Here is a 19,697-nt window from a genome sequence, read left to right as displayed (position 1 = left end):
CATGTTCCGTTTCTGTTTGTAAGAATGGCCCAGCCGACTCTCTATAGCTTAAAGAGAAATCAAGGGATCATAATAAAACTCTTTGGACTGCTAAACATTGAATTGTATGTGTTAGGAGTAAAATCCCCGGTTTAAGTAGCTCATTAGGCAGGAAAATTGTCCTTCGGCCGTAGCCATAGACCTCAAACTTTCTGGACTCCTAATGTTCAAGGGATCAACTCCAGATTCAATTTTTACCATATATCAAAGTCTCTGCGGTATCTCCTACATGGCTTAAATAGCTCCTCTCGACAGTAATGCATCTCGAACTGAAATCATAGACTTCTACGTGCTTTTACTAAGGCTTTTGAGTATATCCTCACCATAATTCGTGGAGAATATGAACTTTATATCCTGTAAATACTGGCCTTATGGAGTCGAGGATGCAATTTTGAAACCCGGTTTATAGCAGTCTTGAAATATATACCTCGTCGTAGAACTGGTGTACTCCGTTTGACAAGCTAATCATTAGGTATGTTAAGTGGCTTTTTCTTGTGCATGTACTCCTTCACAACTAATCTATTATTTACGTATTAAATGTGGCTTGTAAACTAAATGTGCTTGATAAAAGTCGCGTGGCTGGCATTGCCAGATTCAAGTAGTGTCCGGAAAGTTATAACTTTGCTGAATTCCACATGAACTTTCTCTTAATAAGAGTCGGTTATTACTACCGCTTCAGCCTCCAGGATGATGTGGGTTCAAGAAACAATTTGTACGTACGTATGCAAAACGAACATGTACGGTTTTCTTCACAAAGTACGAACTGCTGGAGATTGTTTGGGACCGGACATTTGGAGCAATGATACCGGGTCTAGCAAAATAATCGAAAACAGAAGATTACGCCACAAGAATTTTGCCTGATCGCACTATACGGAACAATTACTATATAATAAAAGGCCAAAAATTCAGCAATCGAATGAGGAACAGATCACATGTTGTGCAGAGTTCGTAGTCCTTGTCTGTTACAGTTCACCATATCCCCTTGATTGATCTGTCAAGCTATCGGACTGAGTAGTAACAAGCCGCCATTCATCGAATGTAACTATCTTGAAATGCCTAGACTAGTAATATGCAACGAAATAAAATCAATTATTCATATCTATAGGTAGAGCGATATAAATCGACTTTTAAAGAACAATATACCAGCTCTACCACCTATTCATGCTCAACACACCTTACCAGACCGGCTGTTTTCCAAGAGAATCATTTTTATTTATTTATTTTTATACCAGGAACAAATATCTCTGACTTACGATTCCCGTGTTTGTCTGTAAAGCCAACTCCTCTTAAGCTATCTGGTGGTGTAGGCGAGTGTTTAAGGCTTAGCCGTCCATTCGCCGACTGCCGTGGGTTAGGTGCACTTTTACAATTTGGGATAGCTCACGTTTCATCCGATATGCAGCCTGTGCACGAGAATTGAAAAATAACAAAGTGGTCATGAGGAAAGATTGCGTTACGCTGTTCGAACTATACCGTGCCCCAGTAAGAAGACTGTATATTTCGGAAGCCTGACTTCGTAGACCGCGAGTTAGGTTCCCATGTGTAAATGACAGAGTCTACACAGCTCCCAAATGTTTCCTTTGTCCAAGGCATCGACCCCACGGTAGTTGTACCTGAGGATCAAATTCGGCATTCGCCACCCAGAAAAGGAATACGGTTGTTGCGTTCAGAGGCGATTATTCCCGAGATCAAGATAGTCTTTCTTCCCCAATTGCTGATAATCCACTAGCACATCAAGTAACACGAGAAGAAGCCACGGCCCCTTGATTCGAGCGGCTCGGGCGATCGCAGGATTCTGCATGACCCTTCCACATATGTTCATACGCAGCAGAATCGTGTGGGACCGAGTTACACAAGCACAGGCGACTTTCCACTTCATGCACGATACATGTTGCCGAACATTGGGAACGAGATTCGGGTTGAGACTACCACGACGGTCTGCTCAATCATGCCTACGATGATAGAATTGTGGCAACTGGTCTGCTGCGCAGTTTTCCACAGCTCAATTCGGATTGAGAGAATGTATTCGATTGCTGAAAAGCTTGAAAGATTATGAGAGATATTAAAGTCTGAGGATCATGTATGCTTCATGGTTTGGCCATTAGACAACAAGTAGATCTGAGCGGTATTGTCTTTATTTATACCTGCCGATTCGGCCAAATGTGGTAGAGATAGCACCAAAAACGGCCAAATGATTCAAAGCGTTTGGGGGACCGTTCAGACTACTTAATTCTGACCAAAGGCTGGACAAATCAGTGTACGAGGTATCACAGGAATTACGCTTAGAATGCCAGATAGTCCCGTATCATTCAAATTTTCAATTATCGGTCCTTGATTTTGCTATTGGAGGTCTTGTGGGGATTCTTTACATCCTCTACGTCCAACCGTTTCTACCAAAATCTAAGCCGTAACCATGAGCCCTGGCCCTGGGTAAAGAGGCGTCTACTTAGAAACGTTCTTGAGATAGACATCGCTGCAAAGGCATGTTAGTAAGGATGGAAAATACGTGGCTGGGACAAGCACCTACAAGATCAGATCGGCATTGGGCGGGATGTGGCCAGTGAAACCGCTGTGGTTGATATTAGCAAAACTGCAAAAGCTCGAGACAGCTCTATCTACTATGATGGTGTCGTCGTAATGGCGCTCGCCCATTTGTATGCCGTGTTTCATGATCGTGCGGGGTGGGGATTCGAGAAAGATGTGAGCTTACCGAGCGCCGTAGCCGAAGTCACTGCCATGATGTTAGCTCAAGGTTCCAGGAAGCAAATGATGCGGAAGGACTAACCTGGAAATGTCCAGAGTAGCCTTCTCGCCAACCTTCATGGAGACGACACCCTCATCCCAACCTGAACGGGCAATGTGTTAGCCAGGAACATAAACAGCATATGACGAGCAATCGAACTTACCCTTGATGACCTGACCGATACCAATTTGGACGACGAAGTCACCACGGCCGACAGAGGAGTCAAACCTAGTAGGTCCCGTCAGCTTCGGATTTGAAATTAATTAAGCAAGCCGTCGATGCGAGATGGTGGTAACACAATGGCTACAATATTTTGCTTACTTGTTACCCTTCTGGTTAGGCTTGCTGGTGTCCTTCAACCAGCCGGTGTACTCGATGGTGACAGTGTCACCGGGGCTGGGTTGAGCACCTGCACCCTCCTGGAGGACAGTCTTGTTGACACCCATCGTGACAAATTTCTGAGAAGGTCGGTGGGCTTGATATGTAATTGATCGTTTGGTGATGAAGAGAAAGAGAAACCAGAAAAGATTGTGCCTGACGTATGGCGGGGTAAGTGGTTGTTTTGATGGTGGGATGTTTAGCGTGGAAGTTGGACACCTACTTACGGAGTAAGTCTTGCACGCTCTGATTTCAGATAGGGCGACCAAGGACAGTTGCAACCGGAATCTTTTATATATTTGCAACTCGAGACGACTTACTTGCCGAGCCAATGAGCCCAGTGTAGACTGCCAATTGATGTTACCGATTGCTTTTCATCCTGGGATAGTACCTGTGAGAAACAGTCACAAAGCACGTCATAGGCCTCGGCATTTTGGTTGACGAGTAAAACTGGCACCCTGAGCCTATCTCCAGTCCAATCGCTATGTCTACTGGATCCGACTCCTGCAGGTCCTCATCCTGCATTTCCCAACATAATAGGTAAGTACACCAAGCTATTAAGAGCAGTAGTAATTGGGACCATAAGCAATGTGTACAGCATTGAACTACCCCGCTGCTGTTGGTCTAAAGTTGTGTGTGAGCTGCGTGCGAAGTATCCATGGTTCATTAATCGAGGCAATTGTGATGGACCTATCGTCCTTGCCAAACGAAGTCGCTCCTAGCCGCTTTTGTAATGCTTTTCTGTCTGACAAGATCCCATCGGATCTGTACCTGTTTCTCATGGCTGCTCCTCGGTTTAAAAGTATTGCTATGGTTACACGACGTAATTAATGTTATATGGCATGTGGTTATTGGCAACTACACAGTAGGGGATGAGGAAGTCAATTCTAACGAGCGATTCGGGTAACGGCACGAAGTCACCTTTACTCGCCGACCTCGTTATATATGCACCAAAGTTGAGCCAAAGGGGTTATGAACACAATAGGTTGCCGGTGCTCATTTGTGTCATATTTTCACTCATACAAACATCTGTATACTGCCCTCCAGTCTTGCATTTACTACCTGATCTACCCTTGCGAGAAAAACTCACGGATGAGTCTGATTTGATTCTACGATGGCCATAAGCGACTTTATAGTTGCATCTCAAGAGAAATTCTACAACAGCTACCCTTACCAGCTTCCGACGATGCTTGAGGGACTGCCCGCAACGCAACGATATTTCTCAGCAATCATGACGTAGAGGGGTAAGAGGGGTTGCTTGAGGTGGGCTGGTGGGGACCTAGATGAGGTTCTCTTGTCTACTCCACCGGCAACGGAAGCTACAATGAAATTACAGTGCGGACTACCAACAATGCACGCCCAACACTTGTCTATGTATCATCAAAGTGTATCGGAGAGCTAAGATGGGTCATCGAGTATGTTATATAGTGCAAAAGAGCAGCAAGGCCACGACACTCGTATCTCATAATTGTCCTTTACCGTCAATTGACGTCGAGCCAACCATGTTTTGCGAACGTAGTACTAAGTACCTGGTCTGAACAAGCTCTTGCACTTAGACTTCAACGTTATGAAAAGAAAGCCTAACAGCCTCACACGAAGTTTCTGAGCTACTCAACGCCCCGACGATGCTTCGATGGGATTTTGGGTATCCCCTCAACCTCTTCGCGTCAAAGTATTCAGAGCTACAAGTCGGCCGCAACCGTGTCGAAACTAGAGACAGAGAGCATGCGGACAGGCTGGATAATTACACCCAGAGTTGATAGTCGCGGCTCCCCGAGATCGAGTCTCACGGCAATGACCATAGTGACCTGATGTAGGGTGTTTTAACGACTATAGCTGCCGAGGCAAGGCTGGTTTAGTTCTGGGCCGGTGTTGAATGCTTGGCGATACGGTGATCACGCGTCGAATGTGCCCAACACAGCTCGAACGCATTTTGAAATTAAGAGGCGCCGTCAGAGCCCATTCTGCTTTCTGTACGGATTAAGGAGCTATCATATTAGTTGGTGACTCGACAACTGGGTGAGCCCCGCAGCATGAAGCCAACTAAGTATTTCGGGGGTGTGATGATAATTTTGTCAACCGCCCATGCGTAGTTGGACATGGCTCCTCAACCTTATCCTCTTGTTCCGACGTCAAGGGACGCATTGTAGAGCCACATCAACCTAGTACACGCCAACGGTAAACCTGAAGCCTATCATCACAGCGGCCCTGAACTAGTCAGGTACGAGATCTGCCTAACGGTTAGCACGTCAGCATAGCGTTGGCTTTAGCAGGTTGGCACGTCGGCATTGCAGTTAGCGAATGGCACCAGTGGTTCCCCAGCAGAAAGGATCAACTACAAGATGGATAGCGCAATCCAATAGATGGCCACCTTCAATGTTGTAAACGGAATGCAATTTGCGTTGTTGATGATTTGAGCTGAGTGCAGAAAGAATTAAAGCTGGGCAAATTGCCGGCATGTAAAGGGTTGATAGCAGCCGATCGCTGCCCCAAATAACTAGTAGCGATTGCAACGACAAAACGTCCTTTACCATCCATCACACTCCGGTGGGTGGGGAGCGAAAAGGCGGAATCCTCCTGCACGTGGTGCGAGATGCGGATAAATGCAGGTTGGGGTTTACTACAGTATGGTAAGATCTCTAAGGCGAGGATTGTAAAACCCCGAGAGATGTACTATGTATTCCTGCGAACTGAACATTTTGCTCCAACAGGCAAATACGTTTCCAGTCGCGGTACTGCTGCAAATGCTAGGCTGATTCATGATTGTAAGAAATGCCGCAGGATGCTCGGGGCCGTGTATTTAGACAATCTATGAAGTCAATTAAAACTACGTACCCGTATGTCGCCCTTGGAAGGACACTTGTCCACGGAGTTCATCGAACAGCTTAAGCATTGCCAGCAACATGTGTCTGCGTTAGGCATTTTAACGTAGACACCACTTCCTCAGTCATATGGGCTGTACTTGCACATAGTCTATAATTGCATTTTCCATGAGATCCAAGATTTATGATTGATGTGACAGTCAAGCTTTGAATGCGACCATGTCCCATGTAAAGAATCGAAAAAGCGAATTTTTTATCGAGTTGAATTAAAGGCTCACGCCGTTCACGGTAAGGAACGGCGACCCGAGACGAGCTAGCGATGCAGGAGTTGCTCACTGATTCGCCTCGTGTTGAACCAGCAGGGATCTCTCGCTACCACCCTGCGAGAAGCACAGGCACCAGATGGCGCGATGGCGCTGGACTCGGGCGACCGTAGATGATCGTTCGTTCTGTGGATGGGTCTAGCCGCCTGAATCCCAATCTTAATTTTCCTGCAGTAGTATCCTTCGGTGCTAATCTTTGCTGAAAAGCGTAGTGTAAAATAGCCGTCATAGCGCCATATACGGAGACTGGTCTCGATTGGTAGTGAGATGCAGGTATCTGTACTAGTAAGAATGGGGCCCCGCCAACAAACTCCATGCAGATTTCTACAAACAAACAAAAGTTGCATACATAAGTTAGATAGACACTGGGTCTCGGCAATCAAACAGCACATCCGGGTAGGATAGTACGTTAAGCGTAAACCATTGCAAGAGGCAAGAGTATAGGTATGGTACCCATTAATCTTGGACTCACTGTGCTTTCTAGATCCGGACCTCCTACCTGAAGCTGTCGGGCGGGGTTGTGTAAGCATGCGCAATCGTCTTCCACGGCTTCCTATTCAAGTGAAAGAGAGGGTTGTCAGTCGGTAGTGCACCGAAACGAGGGGGACGTTCAATCCAACAGCTCAAGCGAGATTCGGTATGGAGTGTCATGCGTCAACCTTCGTCGCAATTGTGCGAGCATTGTCATCTCGTCCCAACGTGGCATTACTTTACACACGTGCACAAGGTTTGTTTTGTTCAATTTTGTTGTTGCTTTACATACATAGTACCTATAGTTAATGCCGTCCAAGAGCGAAGCTTCCCTCCTGCTCTAACTTAGGATAGGTTGTTGGTTGGTCGGCTGGCTGACTGATTCGTTTCGTCAATTGCCATGTGCCTGCGACCCACGCCCAGGGCATATGTGGGTAATCATGGCCCCAAAAAAGGGCCCGCTCTCATTAACATCAGAACGGACATGCCTTGTCACGCGCCTCAATACATACTGTAGTATGTTTCTATTACCTGGCACACATGCATTTTGACCGTGACCGCCCGGGTGTATTGTGCATGCAAGATTCCTCCTGCCAGCGTCTGCATCCAATTTACGCAGTGCACATCTTTGAAGTGCAAAGCGCGCTTTCAATACTGGTCCGCAGTTGCAGGTGGCTGCGAAAAGACCTATTTGGCGCTGGAAGCGGACTAGGTTAGGATATTGCGCTCCTTGCCCTGAGACGGGGAAATTGGCCGTTGGGACGTACCACTTGATCGCCCAATCGTGGACCCTGCCCATGTCCTCCAATGCACTGCGCCAACATGAGATAAGTTACGGCATCCTGCAAGAGTATCAAATTACGGACACACTACCAGATCATCTCTAATGGCCGGCGAGCGTGACATATTCCACTACTAGTTCTTGGTGTGGAGCGAAAGTACCTCTGTTGCACCAAAGAGTACTGAGCGTTAGTGCTGGAATACACCTGAAGCATTAAAGTCTCTCCTTTTGCCCAGTACGCCTTCCCCGTTCAAGGCACGGAACCAAAAATAAGACCACGGGTCTTTTTGTTGTGGCATCTGGCCAATCCAAGGAGACGCCAACCTCGAAGCCTCAAAAGTCAAAGAGTTTCTTTACGGTAGACGGTCCTTTCTTTGCTGGCCGACCAAGGAACACGGGAACTCTGTGCTTGTCTGGACACGTCGAAGAGGGCACTATATTCAGGTAAAGACGAGTGCTCGGCCCCTTGTGGAACCTCCCCCCGTTCCCAAGAAAGAGATGAAAGAGAAGAGTGAGAATGGGCTGCGATGGCCCTTGCGTGAGAAATCCCTTGCTCGCTCCAACAGCATCTTGGCTAAGAATAATAATACCACATACGCTAGGTAATTCTGGTGTCCTTTGGTCATACCAACTGTGTCACCCCTGTCAATAACCACACCCATCACCCCAGTCTGTTTCTCTCCTCTCCTCTCACTCCCTCGTTTCCTCCATCCGTTGTTTCTGCTGTCACCCACACTCTCTATTCGTCTTTCTTTTTCCTCTTTTACCTCACCCTCGCCAACCGCCCGTCCCTCCTTTGCCCTCCAGCTTTTCCGCCGACCTCGTCAGGTAACCCTTCCGACGACAACTCACTTCGGCGTCGACAACACCTTCATTTCCAATCTTGGTGTCGCCGTTTCGCCAAAGTCACAGTACGAGGCTCGAAGAGGACCTCTGGAGGCCACCACGATTGCCAATGAATTTGCCAGTAAACGCTTGAATCCAGGTCGTGGAAGGCATTCGCCGAGCAACCACCAATTGACGATTTCTCGTCGTGTCACTCTTTTCTCAACACCGCTGAGATTTGCATTATCGCTTAAAGGTACGGGAAATTGAGGCGCAATTCGCAGGACTGGCCCGTCGTCTTAACCTTGTTCGTGTTGTAGGATGATCAGTGGATCATCATTCATGCACAACTGTGTTGTCTCCCAACGAATGCTTCCAGGAAGACACTAACAAAGGATATTCTATAGCATACACACTCGTTGACATTATTGTCAATTACACTCGTTCACCAGATCGCCCTGACAAAGTGGGTGACCAAAGATCTATTCACGGTTGTGATAGATTGGGGCTAACACCTTGAAAGACCACAACTACCTTAATAGCTTGTTTACACCTAAAGATTTTGCTGGATTTATTTGGATATTAATTGAATCACGATGCATACCAAATTGGTTGCGGCTACCTTCGTGGCCGCCGCCTCTCTGGCTGGCGCTATCCCGGACCGACCTAAGATTTACTTCCCACAAAAGATTAAGCGAGAGATCACGAACAGCACAATCACGACTGCGTCGGCTCTGTCTACTACGGAGAGCTCATCAGGCAACACCCAAGATAGCACAAGGGACCCTTTCTCGTTGTCTCAGTTCTTCAGCAGCCTTACTGGCGACCGTACCTCATCTGCTGCATCGGACTCTTCCTCGACTACCAGCCCATCGACAATAACTGTGGCTTCGTCGACAGCAACAGCTTCGACCTCCGAATCCACGGCATCCTCGGACGTTGATACTACTGCGACGACCTCTGACTCCTCAGTGTCCACCAACAGCGACAGCGCAGTTTCCACAGCTTCCACAGCTTCCACCAGTGACTCGAGCAAAACCGTCGACGAAGTAGGCACTACTTCCCAGTTAATTGCGCTGCCGACGCTTAGTCTTACCTTGGGGTCGACGGACTCGACCACAACAACATCTACAGCTGCTAGCGAAACGACTGAGGCTACCACCACTGCAACTGACTCGATTAATACTACTGACACTACTGTCAGTGCCACAGGTAGCGCCGCCAGTGAGACACTCTCGACTACCGATGCCTCCAAAACCGCCTCCACTGCCAGTGAAGTTGCTTCGGCCACTGAGGTCAGCGTTACAGCGACTACAACTAGTGACGCCGCCATCACACTGCTGCCAACAGTCACGTCTTCATCCACCGATGGCGGGCTAGGCGGAGTTTTGACATCTGTGGTTTCCGACGTCACCAGTGCGCTCGATTCCACGACCAACGCAACCGATTCAACTGCTTCAGCTACTGCTACCGACTCCACGATCGTGGCCACAACCGCTAGTGCAAGTGATGCCGCTTCGACAACTACTCAGGACAGTAGCTCGAGCCTCAGTTTGACGGATGTTTTAAGTTCGGTTTTGGCCGACCCTACCACCACAACATTTGCTGGTACAGCAGCAACGACAACAGCAAGCAGCTCCGCCAGCGGTACCGATCTGACGGATGTTTTGACTTCCATTTTGGCTGATCCCACAACTACAACATTCGTTGGTACAGCAGCAACAACAACAGCAAGCAGCTCTGCTAGCAGCACCGACCTCTCGGACGTCTTGACTTCAATTATAGCTGATCCCACAACTACGAGCTTCTCCGGCACAGCGGGCACCGCGGTCACAACAAGCAGTTCCGCTAGCAGCACTGACCTCTCGGACGTCTTGACTTCGATTATAGCTGATCCCACGACTAGTTTCCCTGGTACGGCAGGCACCGCAGTCACAACAAGCAGCTCCACCAGCAGCAGCACTGATCTCTCTGATGTCCTGACGTCTTTACTTCCGACAATCACATCCTCCCCAACTGTCTCTACCAATGTCAGTGATTCAACCACAGTGGCTATATCGTCGTCGACTTCAGCCTCGGAATCAGTTTCGTCCTCGGCCTCGGTGTCAGCCTCTGCTTCAGCATCAGCATCGCAATCCATTCCAGCCTCGTCCACAGAGTCCGCGTCGGTTTCGTCGTCAGTGTCAAGTTCAGTGTCAGTGTCCGCGTCTCAGTCGGCTACGACAACTCTCAGTGTGCCAGCTACTCTCTCTTCGTCATCGGCTTCAGATACGATTACAATCATTCCCACTACGACCGGCACCAACACTACTCTGCCTGAAAGCTCCTCCACAATTACATCCATTTCTGTTCCCACCACTACTGGGACTAATATCACGACAACAGAATCCGAATCGTTGTCTTTGACTACAGCACCAAGCACCAGCGTTACCACTGATCTTCCCACCATTTCTGTGAACACCACAGTGCCAGTCGTCACCACCAGTGAAGCTCAATCTACGTCTACTGTTGAGACGTCGCCCAGTGTTACCAGCTCCACAACAGTGGTGACAAGCATCCAGCCCACTGCCACAATTACCAACTCTCAATCATGGCTTCCAACGACAATTATTGTCCAGCCATCTACTTTTGTCTCTCAAACTAGCGTTTCGTCGTCGACCACGTCTACAGGCATTCCTACTAGCCTACCCAAGGCTATCACCCCGTATGAGACGCCCCCAGCACAGCCTGCTGGCACCACACCCATTCAGATTTCTTTCGGGTATGGTTTCAACTACGAGTGGATTGCTCGACAGACAATGGCCGCCGCTCAACTCTTCTCGCTCGTTCCTCAAGCTATTGCATTCGACCGTGGTATCTCCGCCGACAATATCGTCATGAAGAGTATCGTCCCTTATGATACAACTGCACAACTTGGTTTCATTACCTCGCAAGCAATTCTTTACATTCCTAGTGACACTGTTGAGCTGTTGAGACTGGACCACAAGATTCCCTCGTCGGCTCTGTACACCAACCCCAACTCCCTTGTATACAACATGACCAGCCAGATCAACCCAGCCATTGATATTATCATTGGTTCTACTCTGGACGGCAGTGGAACAACCTCGACGGATGGTTCAAGCCCCAGCAGCACCTCCACCAATTCCAACGATGCTTTTGGATCTGGCAGTTCATCTAGTGACCAGACGAGCGGACAAAAGGGAACCACTGCTGCCATCGCCCTGGGTGCTGCCAGTGTTGCCGGAGCCTACGGTGCCGCCATGTTCATTATTGCCCGCCGATACAAGCGCAAGAAGCAAAGACACCAGCGCAGCAGCTCCGTCACCTCCCCTTCCGAGATGCGACAGGCCGGCAGTCCCGCCTTGATGGGCGGTGCGCTTCTCAGCCGCGACTTTTCTACAGGCAATTACGGAGGAGTTGCTGGCCACATGGGCGGTCCTCTGGGCGGCAATATGCGCGACAGCCAGGGCAGTGGCCGAAGCGGTATGAATAACTCAGCCCGCACCGCTTTCATTTCAGCACCAGTTGCTGCTGAAAACTCTCTTGGCTGGAACTAAAACCTGAAATATACTGTACGACGTGTACGACGTGTACGCCCGTCCATTGATTGATCCCCTTTTGTACTCTTCGATACCCCTCTGGGAGGCCCTCTGTCTGATAAGACGGCATGGCTACCCCCAGAAAATACGAGCGTCGCTCAAAATCTTTTTTATTATTACACTTCTTGCTGTCACGATCTGAGACCTGGACGGATCTGCCGGGCATAGTATTTAATCTGGACATTGTCGAGGATTCAGGCCCACCTTTTGCTGGTCTGGGTTCGATGGACAGATACCTTTTTTTTTCTTTCCAGTCTAATTCTGTGTGAAGGGATTGTAGGCTGCAGTGGATAGCGGCCCGGTGAGGACGGAGGCGGCATTGGGGATTCTCTCTATGGAGGGTTTAAATAAAATAGATACAATTGTACATCACATCAAGCAGCCATGTTCATTGCGCAAAGCAGAGTGACATGATATAGCTTCGGAGTTTACAACTTACTACTGCTTACGCGGGCTTTCCAGAAGCATTCCTGCCATAATGTATTTTACACAATGAATAGACAATAAAACCTGCGACCAATCATATATGTATTCTCAGAAGCGCGTCCATGCTGACTCGTTCACAAACGTTGAACGTGACAACAGCTTGGTGCACCGCTCAACAATGTCCCAACAAGGGCGGTGATAATATACTCCAGACGTAGTGATAACCAGCAACTCGATTTGTGTAATGCGTTGCTTGCTCGCTACTCCAATCGATTAACATTGAAACCGATATTTACGTTGGGTGATGTACCGAATGATCAACTCGTGGTCAAGAATCCAATGCTTAATGATTATCACTGTAATTATAATAATGTAGGATACTAACTCTGAGAATGAGGTTCAGTACGTTATCGTGTCGGCAGCCACTAACTTAACAGAACGGCCGCGAGTTAGGTATGTGCCCAGAAGTACTCCCCCACAATTCAGCCCTTGCAGCACGGCTCTAGCCGGCCGGGTCATCTTGCAACACCAAACGTCTATGAATCTTCCACAGTGAAGGGACCCTAATCACGTTAACACCAATCTCTATCGTACGAACCACACAGCTGTGATTCATCATCAAACAGCTAGGTGAATATTATCTTCGGGGGTTTTTATAGTCTGGCGAAGAGTTTACGGCAGTGTGCCGGACGCACTCAAAAGCGTCTACACCAACGCAATGTCCGACAGGTCAACGTCGTCTGAGCGAACAATGAGCAGTCACGTTTACCTCACTCCCGGCGACAGCGACAGCGATTCAGACTTTGGGGAAACCCCCAACGCAAATTTCCTTCATCCAGAACTAGGTGAAGTGGGTGAGGCCTATGAACTGCAGGAGAGACAAGACCAAACGCCTAATGTCGACCATGGACATGACCATGAACATGATGGTGAGGTTGACCGAATCGGAGACTACCGCCGGCGCCTCAGCAGCAGCACTGCAGCCAGTTTCCAACTATACACGCCAGATGAGGAGCAGTCTGTTGTGCGTAAGTTTGACCGGAAGCTTGTCATGTTTTTGTCGGTCTGTTATATGATGTCGTTCCTTGATCGGAGTAGTGAGTATGCCTTCTTGTCCTTCCCATCACCCAAGTCATCTGTCTCACCTGCTGCGCAGATATTGGCAACGCGCGGCTTGCTGGCATGGAGCAGGACCTCCAGACTAAACCTGCCAAGGACGAGTGGTATGATTGGTCGCTAACCTCGTTTTATGTTGCGTATGTTGCTTTTGAATGGATGAGTCTGCTCTTCAAAGTCATACCCGCTCACTTATATGTAAGTTCTCGACAGCCGTGGTTTGGGTTGGTGCTATAATAACTTGAGCATAGGTATCACTAATTATAATGCTATGGGGCACGACGGCTTCGCTGCAGTCAATCGCAACTTCCTATCCTGTCCTCGTCGTTCTCCGCACTGTTTTGGGCATAGCAGAAGCTGGCTTCTCCGGCGTTCCTTTCTACTTGTCGTTCTTTTTCAAAAAAGATGAACTGGCGTTTCGTACGGCGCTCTTCATTTCGGGTAATGCTCACTGTTTGAAAGCTCGATTTGACATTAACTGACGAAAGGAGTATGTAGCTGCGCCCTTGGCTACGACCTTCGCTTCATCTCTTGCGTGGCTTATATTGAAAGTGGGCGAGGCAAGCCCTATAGCCCCGTGGCGCCTATTATTCTTGCTTGAAGGCTTCCCTTCTGTCGTCGTTGGTGTCATAGCTTGGAATGTGATACCTGATAGTCCACAAGCCGCTTCATATCTCACGAGGCGGGAGAAAACAGTCGCACGCTTGCGACTTCGCCATGAGTTGCGACGAGCAGGTAAAAGTGCGAGCGGCCAGTCGAGCAAGTCCAGGTTAAAATTGGGAGAGGTTTTTTCTGTACTTGCGGACTCAAAAGCGTGGATTACCGCGTTCATTTTCTTTCTGACCAACATGGCCTACTCATCGCTACCTGTATTTTTGCCAACTATTCTTCATGAGATGGGCCATTCGGCATCACAGAGCCAGGCACTCAGCGTCCCACCCTACCTCATTGCTTTCTTTACTATCCTCATCACGGCGCACTTGTCCGACAAGATGCAGAAAAGGGGCCCTTTTATCATCGCTCATGCCCTGTGTTCCGCTCTTGGTTACACCGTCATGGCTCTTGCACGGCCTTTGAGTATCAGTCCGATGCTTCGCTACCTGGCGGTCTATCCGGCGGCTAGCGGGTTCTTCAACGTGGTTGTCCTGATCATCTCATGGACTATCAACAATCAAGCGACAGAGTCGAAACAGGGTGGGGGCTTCGCGCTGATGCAGGTAATAGGACAGTGTGGTCCATTGGTAGGCACAAGACTGTACCCCAAGAGCGATGAGCCATTCTTTGAGCAGGGAATGTGGGCTTGTGCTGGAGCAATGTTCGGGGTTGTGTTGCTGGCGGGCGTGTTGAGTTGTTATCTGGCACGGCAGAACAAGATACTTGACGCAGAACAGACAGGCCGTAACGGTAACGCAGGCGTAAGGGCGGAGGAAGCACGAGGGCTAGTAGGAAACCCGGAGGACGGGGGAAGAGAAGGAGATGGCAGCTTCAGATTCATGCTTTGAACTGCAAGCTTGCACGCTGCTCTCGCATCGCCAGAGCATATATTGTTAACGATTGCATAGGAATAATTCACCTGGGCCATAGGCCATAGATCTTGTATAAGGAGCTGCGATATGTGTCTGATTTCTAATGCAAGCAACATTTTGACATGCTAATTACCATGAGTTCTAACCATATAATTATACCAAGGAATTAACCTCAGACTAACAGCATGCACTTGTTGAGTTACAGCAGGTTGTCAATGGGGCGTCGTCAAAGAGCTCGAGCGAGTGATGGGCTATTTCGGACTTGAGGCCCAATGAGATCAACACGCTGTCTTTGGTATGTCTTCATTATAAGGACATCTGGAATTGGCATATGCCAGCCAGCGGCAACGCCTGCGGTACACAACGCTTGCAGCGACTCCTGCAGCGACCGGAAAGCTAACGGGAGGCGGGAAGTGGGAGGTGTTGCGGCGCTACGCACCTGAAAGATAAGTAACGTACAGCAGGTCAGCGGTTTGGTCAGTCTAGTTTAGTGCTAACAATAGGCAGCGTACATAGTAGTAAAAATAAAATAAGATAAAAATGTACCTGTAACTTAACAACTCCCTCCACTAACATTGTGTAAGTTAGTAACTCATGTAACCTACCTAACCTTGGACTAGACTAAGGTTAGACTAACCTTGGACCTTTGCCCGCAATCTCCTGCGCTCAAATCAATTATCATTATTTCGAGTCGTGACGTGACGAAGTCACGGCAACCACTCAACAATACGCATACTTTTCCCATCTGCCACAGATCCATCTTGAACCATCACCACTCGACCACTAGACAACGCCAAATACCTACCGCGCCTTAGATATCCTCCGACTCCGCAAACTAGATATTCCACGACTGTGCCATTCGTTGATGCACAGTCGCAACAACACTTGTCTAACCCCTCCCCTTCTATTTCATGCAACAAGAGTTTCCTGAGTCTTCCCACCACGCGCAAGGAACAAACACACTCGTTTCCCTCCAACCTTCCTCTCAAGATGGCTTCCACCTTCAACAGGGCACTTGCAGCACCGACCCTGACCCGGGCCAGCCGCAGCACCGCCATAGCAGCCTCTCGCCACACTCAATCGCCAGTCAGGAGGAGAGCGCCAACGCGTCTCACCATGACCATGGCATCAGTATCGACCAACTCGACGAGAAATTATGCCGACTGAACGTTGAGGGCAACTCCTTGACCCCAGGTCAGCGCATCGCTGAATATGAGAGAGCCTTGACACCAGTGACACCGAAACAAGCTTTGGGTTTCAAGGTCATAAAGCGTGCCAACCCGTCAACCGACGGCCCTCAGCTGGCTGACTTCCCTAATGGTTCGTCAACACTTCTAAGCATATGTCCAAGTGGTTGCCACATTATATTGACAAGTCTGCCGCAGAAATTCTGACCCATATCTTGTCTCATCTGCACCCCGATTCGCATACCGCTGTCGCTCTGGCCTCAAAAAGGTTTTACACTTTGGTGACAACCTCACATGCGTGGCGAATGGCATTTCAGCGTTTCTTCCCTGGTCAAGATGCCCTGTCGGCGACTGGAACCCCTGACCCTGCGGCAAACGATGACGAAGAGTTCATTCGATCTGAGATCCGGCAGTTCGCTCGTTTAACCAGCAATGCCTCTTGGCGTAGCGAGTATTTGCTTCGCACTCGCCTTTTGCGAAGTCTTGCTAGAGGCAAACCGAGCACCTCGCGTGCTGTTGGGCCCTCTACTCGCAGCCTCCAGACAGGCAAGAAGTTGAGTGCAGTCTTGACGTACAACTCAAAGCTGCCCTCCATGGTTACCAATGTGCATGCTACTTTTACCTCGAGCGCCAAGAAACCACCCCGTGTCGTGCATGGTGCTTCCGACTTGAACATTTGCAGTGCTGCCGATCCTACCAATGGCAAGGTGGAGAAATGGGGACTGGATGACCCCTTTACCTTTGCTCAGTTTGATGAAGTTGTACCTCAAATCATGCCGTATGGCGTTGGGGAAGGCCCAGCATCAGTGCCTAATGTTATGGACGTCAGCCAACCTCTAGGTGTTGTTGGCGGCGAGGGCTTCCCTGGTGGCAGGGTCTTTTTCCGCCCAACAGGTGTCTACAGGGGCAAATATCTAAGTCCAGACTCAAGCACGGTAGATGCCTATCCAGATATTCCCAAGATACCAGAATTGTCTGAAGGCATTTGCTCAGTCTGGATTGCCAAATCAACCGCCCTTCCCACTTTTACTCATACCATGGTTGGCATCCTGACGGGCTCAACGTTGGGTGTCATTACGGCCTATGCCCTCGGTACTGATCCAGCTGGACCACGATATGCTACCGGGCAGATCACTGCTCGATGGGTTCTAAGTCCTGGTGTACCCATCGTTGCTATTCAATGCGATGAGAGCTACAGCCTCAAACGTAAATCTTGGGGCCGCGTTTTCGCCGTGGCATTAAACGCTCTTGGCGAAGTTTTTTACTTGACGAAACCCCCGACACCGCTGACTGTCAAGGCCAGAGCCGAAGATGCTACCAAATGTGCTTGGTACGCCGGCCGCACTACCTACTGGCATTTAATTGAGGCTACTCGTCGCCAAGCACGACCCGACGAGGCTGATAAGAACGTACTTCGGGGTGCTTACTCTCCTCGGTCTCCATCCTATACTATGAACCTGAAGAAAGACCAGCTTATTGCAGAAGCACGAGAAATCGACAGGTTTTTACGATATAAGCCCAGTCATTTCCGCAAGGTGTGCGATGGATGGGACATGCGTCGAAGGCTGGAGGTCGACTTCTCGGCAACTTCTGAGGATGGCGCTGGAGAAGGCATCTTCGTCATTGAGTGTGGTCTTGAAGATGAACAGCACTCTGCCATCACTCGCTACTCGCGTCTCATGTTAAGGGGTAGCGTCGCTGATGTTGTCAGGACAAGTCCTGACACGGCTGCCGAGAGCGAAGTCACGTTCTCCCTCTTTGGTGGTGACATGGCCACTGTGCCGTCCCCAGATGACATGGCATCGACTCTTCCAAAGCCAGCCTTGATCTCAGGCGCCCCAGCGCCGTCGACCCTGGAGGAGTACAAACTTGATGACTGGCGTAAAAGCACATTTCTGTTGCCTAACGGTGGCACAAAAATAACCATTTCCAGCGTCGATTTGTCCCTTTATGCTATGACGACAACCTTCGAAGACGCAGCAAAAGAGGACGCAGGTACTCCAGCCGCACCAACGACCCCGACTCAGCATCTGGCATCGGACATCCCCGGTAGACGGGCAAGGATGCTGGGTGTGGGGACCAACATCGGAAGCATATGCTTATGGAACATGAGAGAAGGTCACCTTACAGACGGAATCAAGCCTCTACGAATTATTCAAACGGAGTCGCCCGAGATCACCTCCCTGGCCATCTCTGCGTTATATCTTGTTCATGGCGGCAGCGATGGGCTTGTACAATCATGGGATCCCCTGGCATCCACGCTTGACCCTCTTAGAACTATGAATGCTCGTTCAACGGGGCGAGTCCCACGCATTATGATGTCCGTGAATCCGGGTCTTCGTAACAGCAATTTTGCGGCAGTCGGTGCAATCTATCTAGACCCAGATCCGACTTTGCTTAGAGGCGTTGTCTGCTTTGGCACATTCGTGCGATATTGGGCCTATAGCTCAAATGGTCAACCTTCAGGCAGAAAACGCCGTTTACGTCACTCAGAGGTTCACGGTCGCGCAGACAGCAGCCGACGTTTTGGCAGTGGCGTGAAAGGCTATATCGCCGCTGAGGCTGAGGAGCTACGTGTGGAGCAGCATCACAAGGCTCAGGAAAAAGCCCATCTGCGTTCTCGGTTCGGTGTTGGTCTAGCAGACCTCACTGAAGAAGAGGCAATGCAGTATGCAGAGATGATATCTCAAGAGGCCTTCCAGTTCGAAGAGCTGCGTCGAACCAGTGCGAGTGAGACTGGCTCCGCATTTGATACTACATCCACGAGTGGGCGAAGCTTTGCCACTGTTACTCCTGATCCAAGCGTGACAGGTTTCAGCCCACCTACTGCCAGCAGCAGCGTACCCCCAAAAGTTACCGACGACGAGACCGACTATGAACTTCAGATACAACAGGCTCTGCGACTCTCCCTACTCGAAGGTGTTCATGACAGAGGCCATTCGCCACAAGGCAATAGCTCTGGAGATTGCGACAACGCGGTGATATATATGCAAAAGCGAGGCAAACAGACTTCTTCGACTCCATTTTCGAGTCACACTCCTGTGGTACAGCATACAGCTCTGCCCAGCGCCACCGCGGCTAGTTTGGATATGGACGATGACTTGCGTCTTGCATTGGAGCTGAGTCTCGCTGAGGAAGAGAGCCGAAAATCTTTCCAGACGAACATGGGCGCAGATGATGACGACTTCCCTTCCCTAAACGTTGGTGATAAAGGAAAGGGCCGAGCTTGGTAAAGGCTAGGATTGGTTTGGTAATTATCGTTTCGAGCCTTTGATATTTATTTCCCTTCATAGCTGATGCTTCATGCAAAGTTGTTAATGCTTTGCTATTCATTCTTAGTCTAATTAGTTGGGCCTTCCCAAACAAAATATATGCTAGTTTCTCATTCAACAGACAAATTTCTGGTTCTGAAGTCATTGAAATATTCCACGATTCACTACTGCCTGAGATAATACAGGGGA

The 19,697-nt window shown here is 49.2% G+C and overlaps 4 protein-coding genes across 4 annotated transcripts; 3 read left to right on the top strand and 1 right to left on the bottom strand.

The window, feature by feature from the left end:
* Positions 1-2,337: 2,337 nt before the first annotated feature.
* BKA67DRAFT_544902 (peptidyl-prolyl cis-trans isomerase fkr-3) lies at positions 2,338-3,708 on the bottom strand. The gene is made up of 7 exons (XM_046101299.1): positions 3,388-3,708; positions 3,104-3,316; positions 2,946-3,010; positions 2,825-2,885; positions 2,750-2,770; positions 2,567-2,608; positions 2,338-2,512 (listed from the first exon to the last, which is right to left on the bottom strand). Exons 2-7 carry the CDS (start codon positions 3,226-3,228, stop codon positions 2,482-2,484), a joined length of 345 nt encoding a protein of 114 aa, XP_045963702.1. The 5' UTR covers positions 3,229-3,316; positions 3,388-3,708; the 3' UTR covers positions 2,338-2,481.
* A 5,270-nt stretch (positions 3,709-8,978) lies between these two features.
* BKA67DRAFT_529713 (uncharacterized protein) lies at positions 8,979-11,939 on the top strand (the record flags this gene model as incomplete). The annotated part of the gene is made up of 1 exon (XM_046099116.1): positions 8,979-11,939. One exon carries the CDS (start codon positions 8,979-8,981, stop codon positions 11,937-11,939), a length of 2,961 nt encoding a protein of 986 aa, XP_045963701.1.
* A 1,219-nt stretch (positions 11,940-13,158) lies between these two features.
* Positions 13,159-15,025, top strand: BKA67DRAFT_589516 (major facilitator superfamily domain-containing protein; the record flags this gene model as incomplete). The annotated part of the gene is made up of 4 exons (XM_046104472.1): positions 13,159-13,504; positions 13,564-13,721; positions 13,775-13,964; positions 14,022-15,025. The coding sequence occupies 4 exons, from the start codon at positions 13,159-13,161 to the stop codon at positions 15,023-15,025; spliced, it is 1,698 nt and encodes a 565-aa protein (XP_045963700.1).
* A 581-nt stretch (positions 15,026-15,606) lies between these two features.
* BKA67DRAFT_18292 (uncharacterized protein) lies at positions 15,607-19,632 on the top strand. Its single transcript, XM_046095291.1, has 2 exons — positions 15,607-16,369; positions 16,435-19,632. Exons 1-2 carry the CDS (start codon positions 15,961-15,963, stop codon positions 19,467-19,469), a joined length of 3,444 nt encoding a protein of 1,147 aa, XP_045963699.1. The 5' UTR covers positions 15,607-15,960; the 3' UTR covers positions 19,470-19,632.
* Positions 19,633-19,697: the final 65 nt, after the last annotated feature.

Source organism: Truncatella angustata (genome assembly GCF_020726525.1).
Source record: "Truncatella angustata strain MPI-SDFR-AT-0073 chromosome Unknown BKA67scaffold_1, whole genome shotgun sequence".
NCBI lineage: Eukaryota > Fungi > Ascomycota > Sordariomycetes > Amphisphaeriales > Sporocadaceae > Truncatella > Truncatella angustata.
This window is presented reverse-complemented; position numbering and strand designations above follow the sequence as displayed.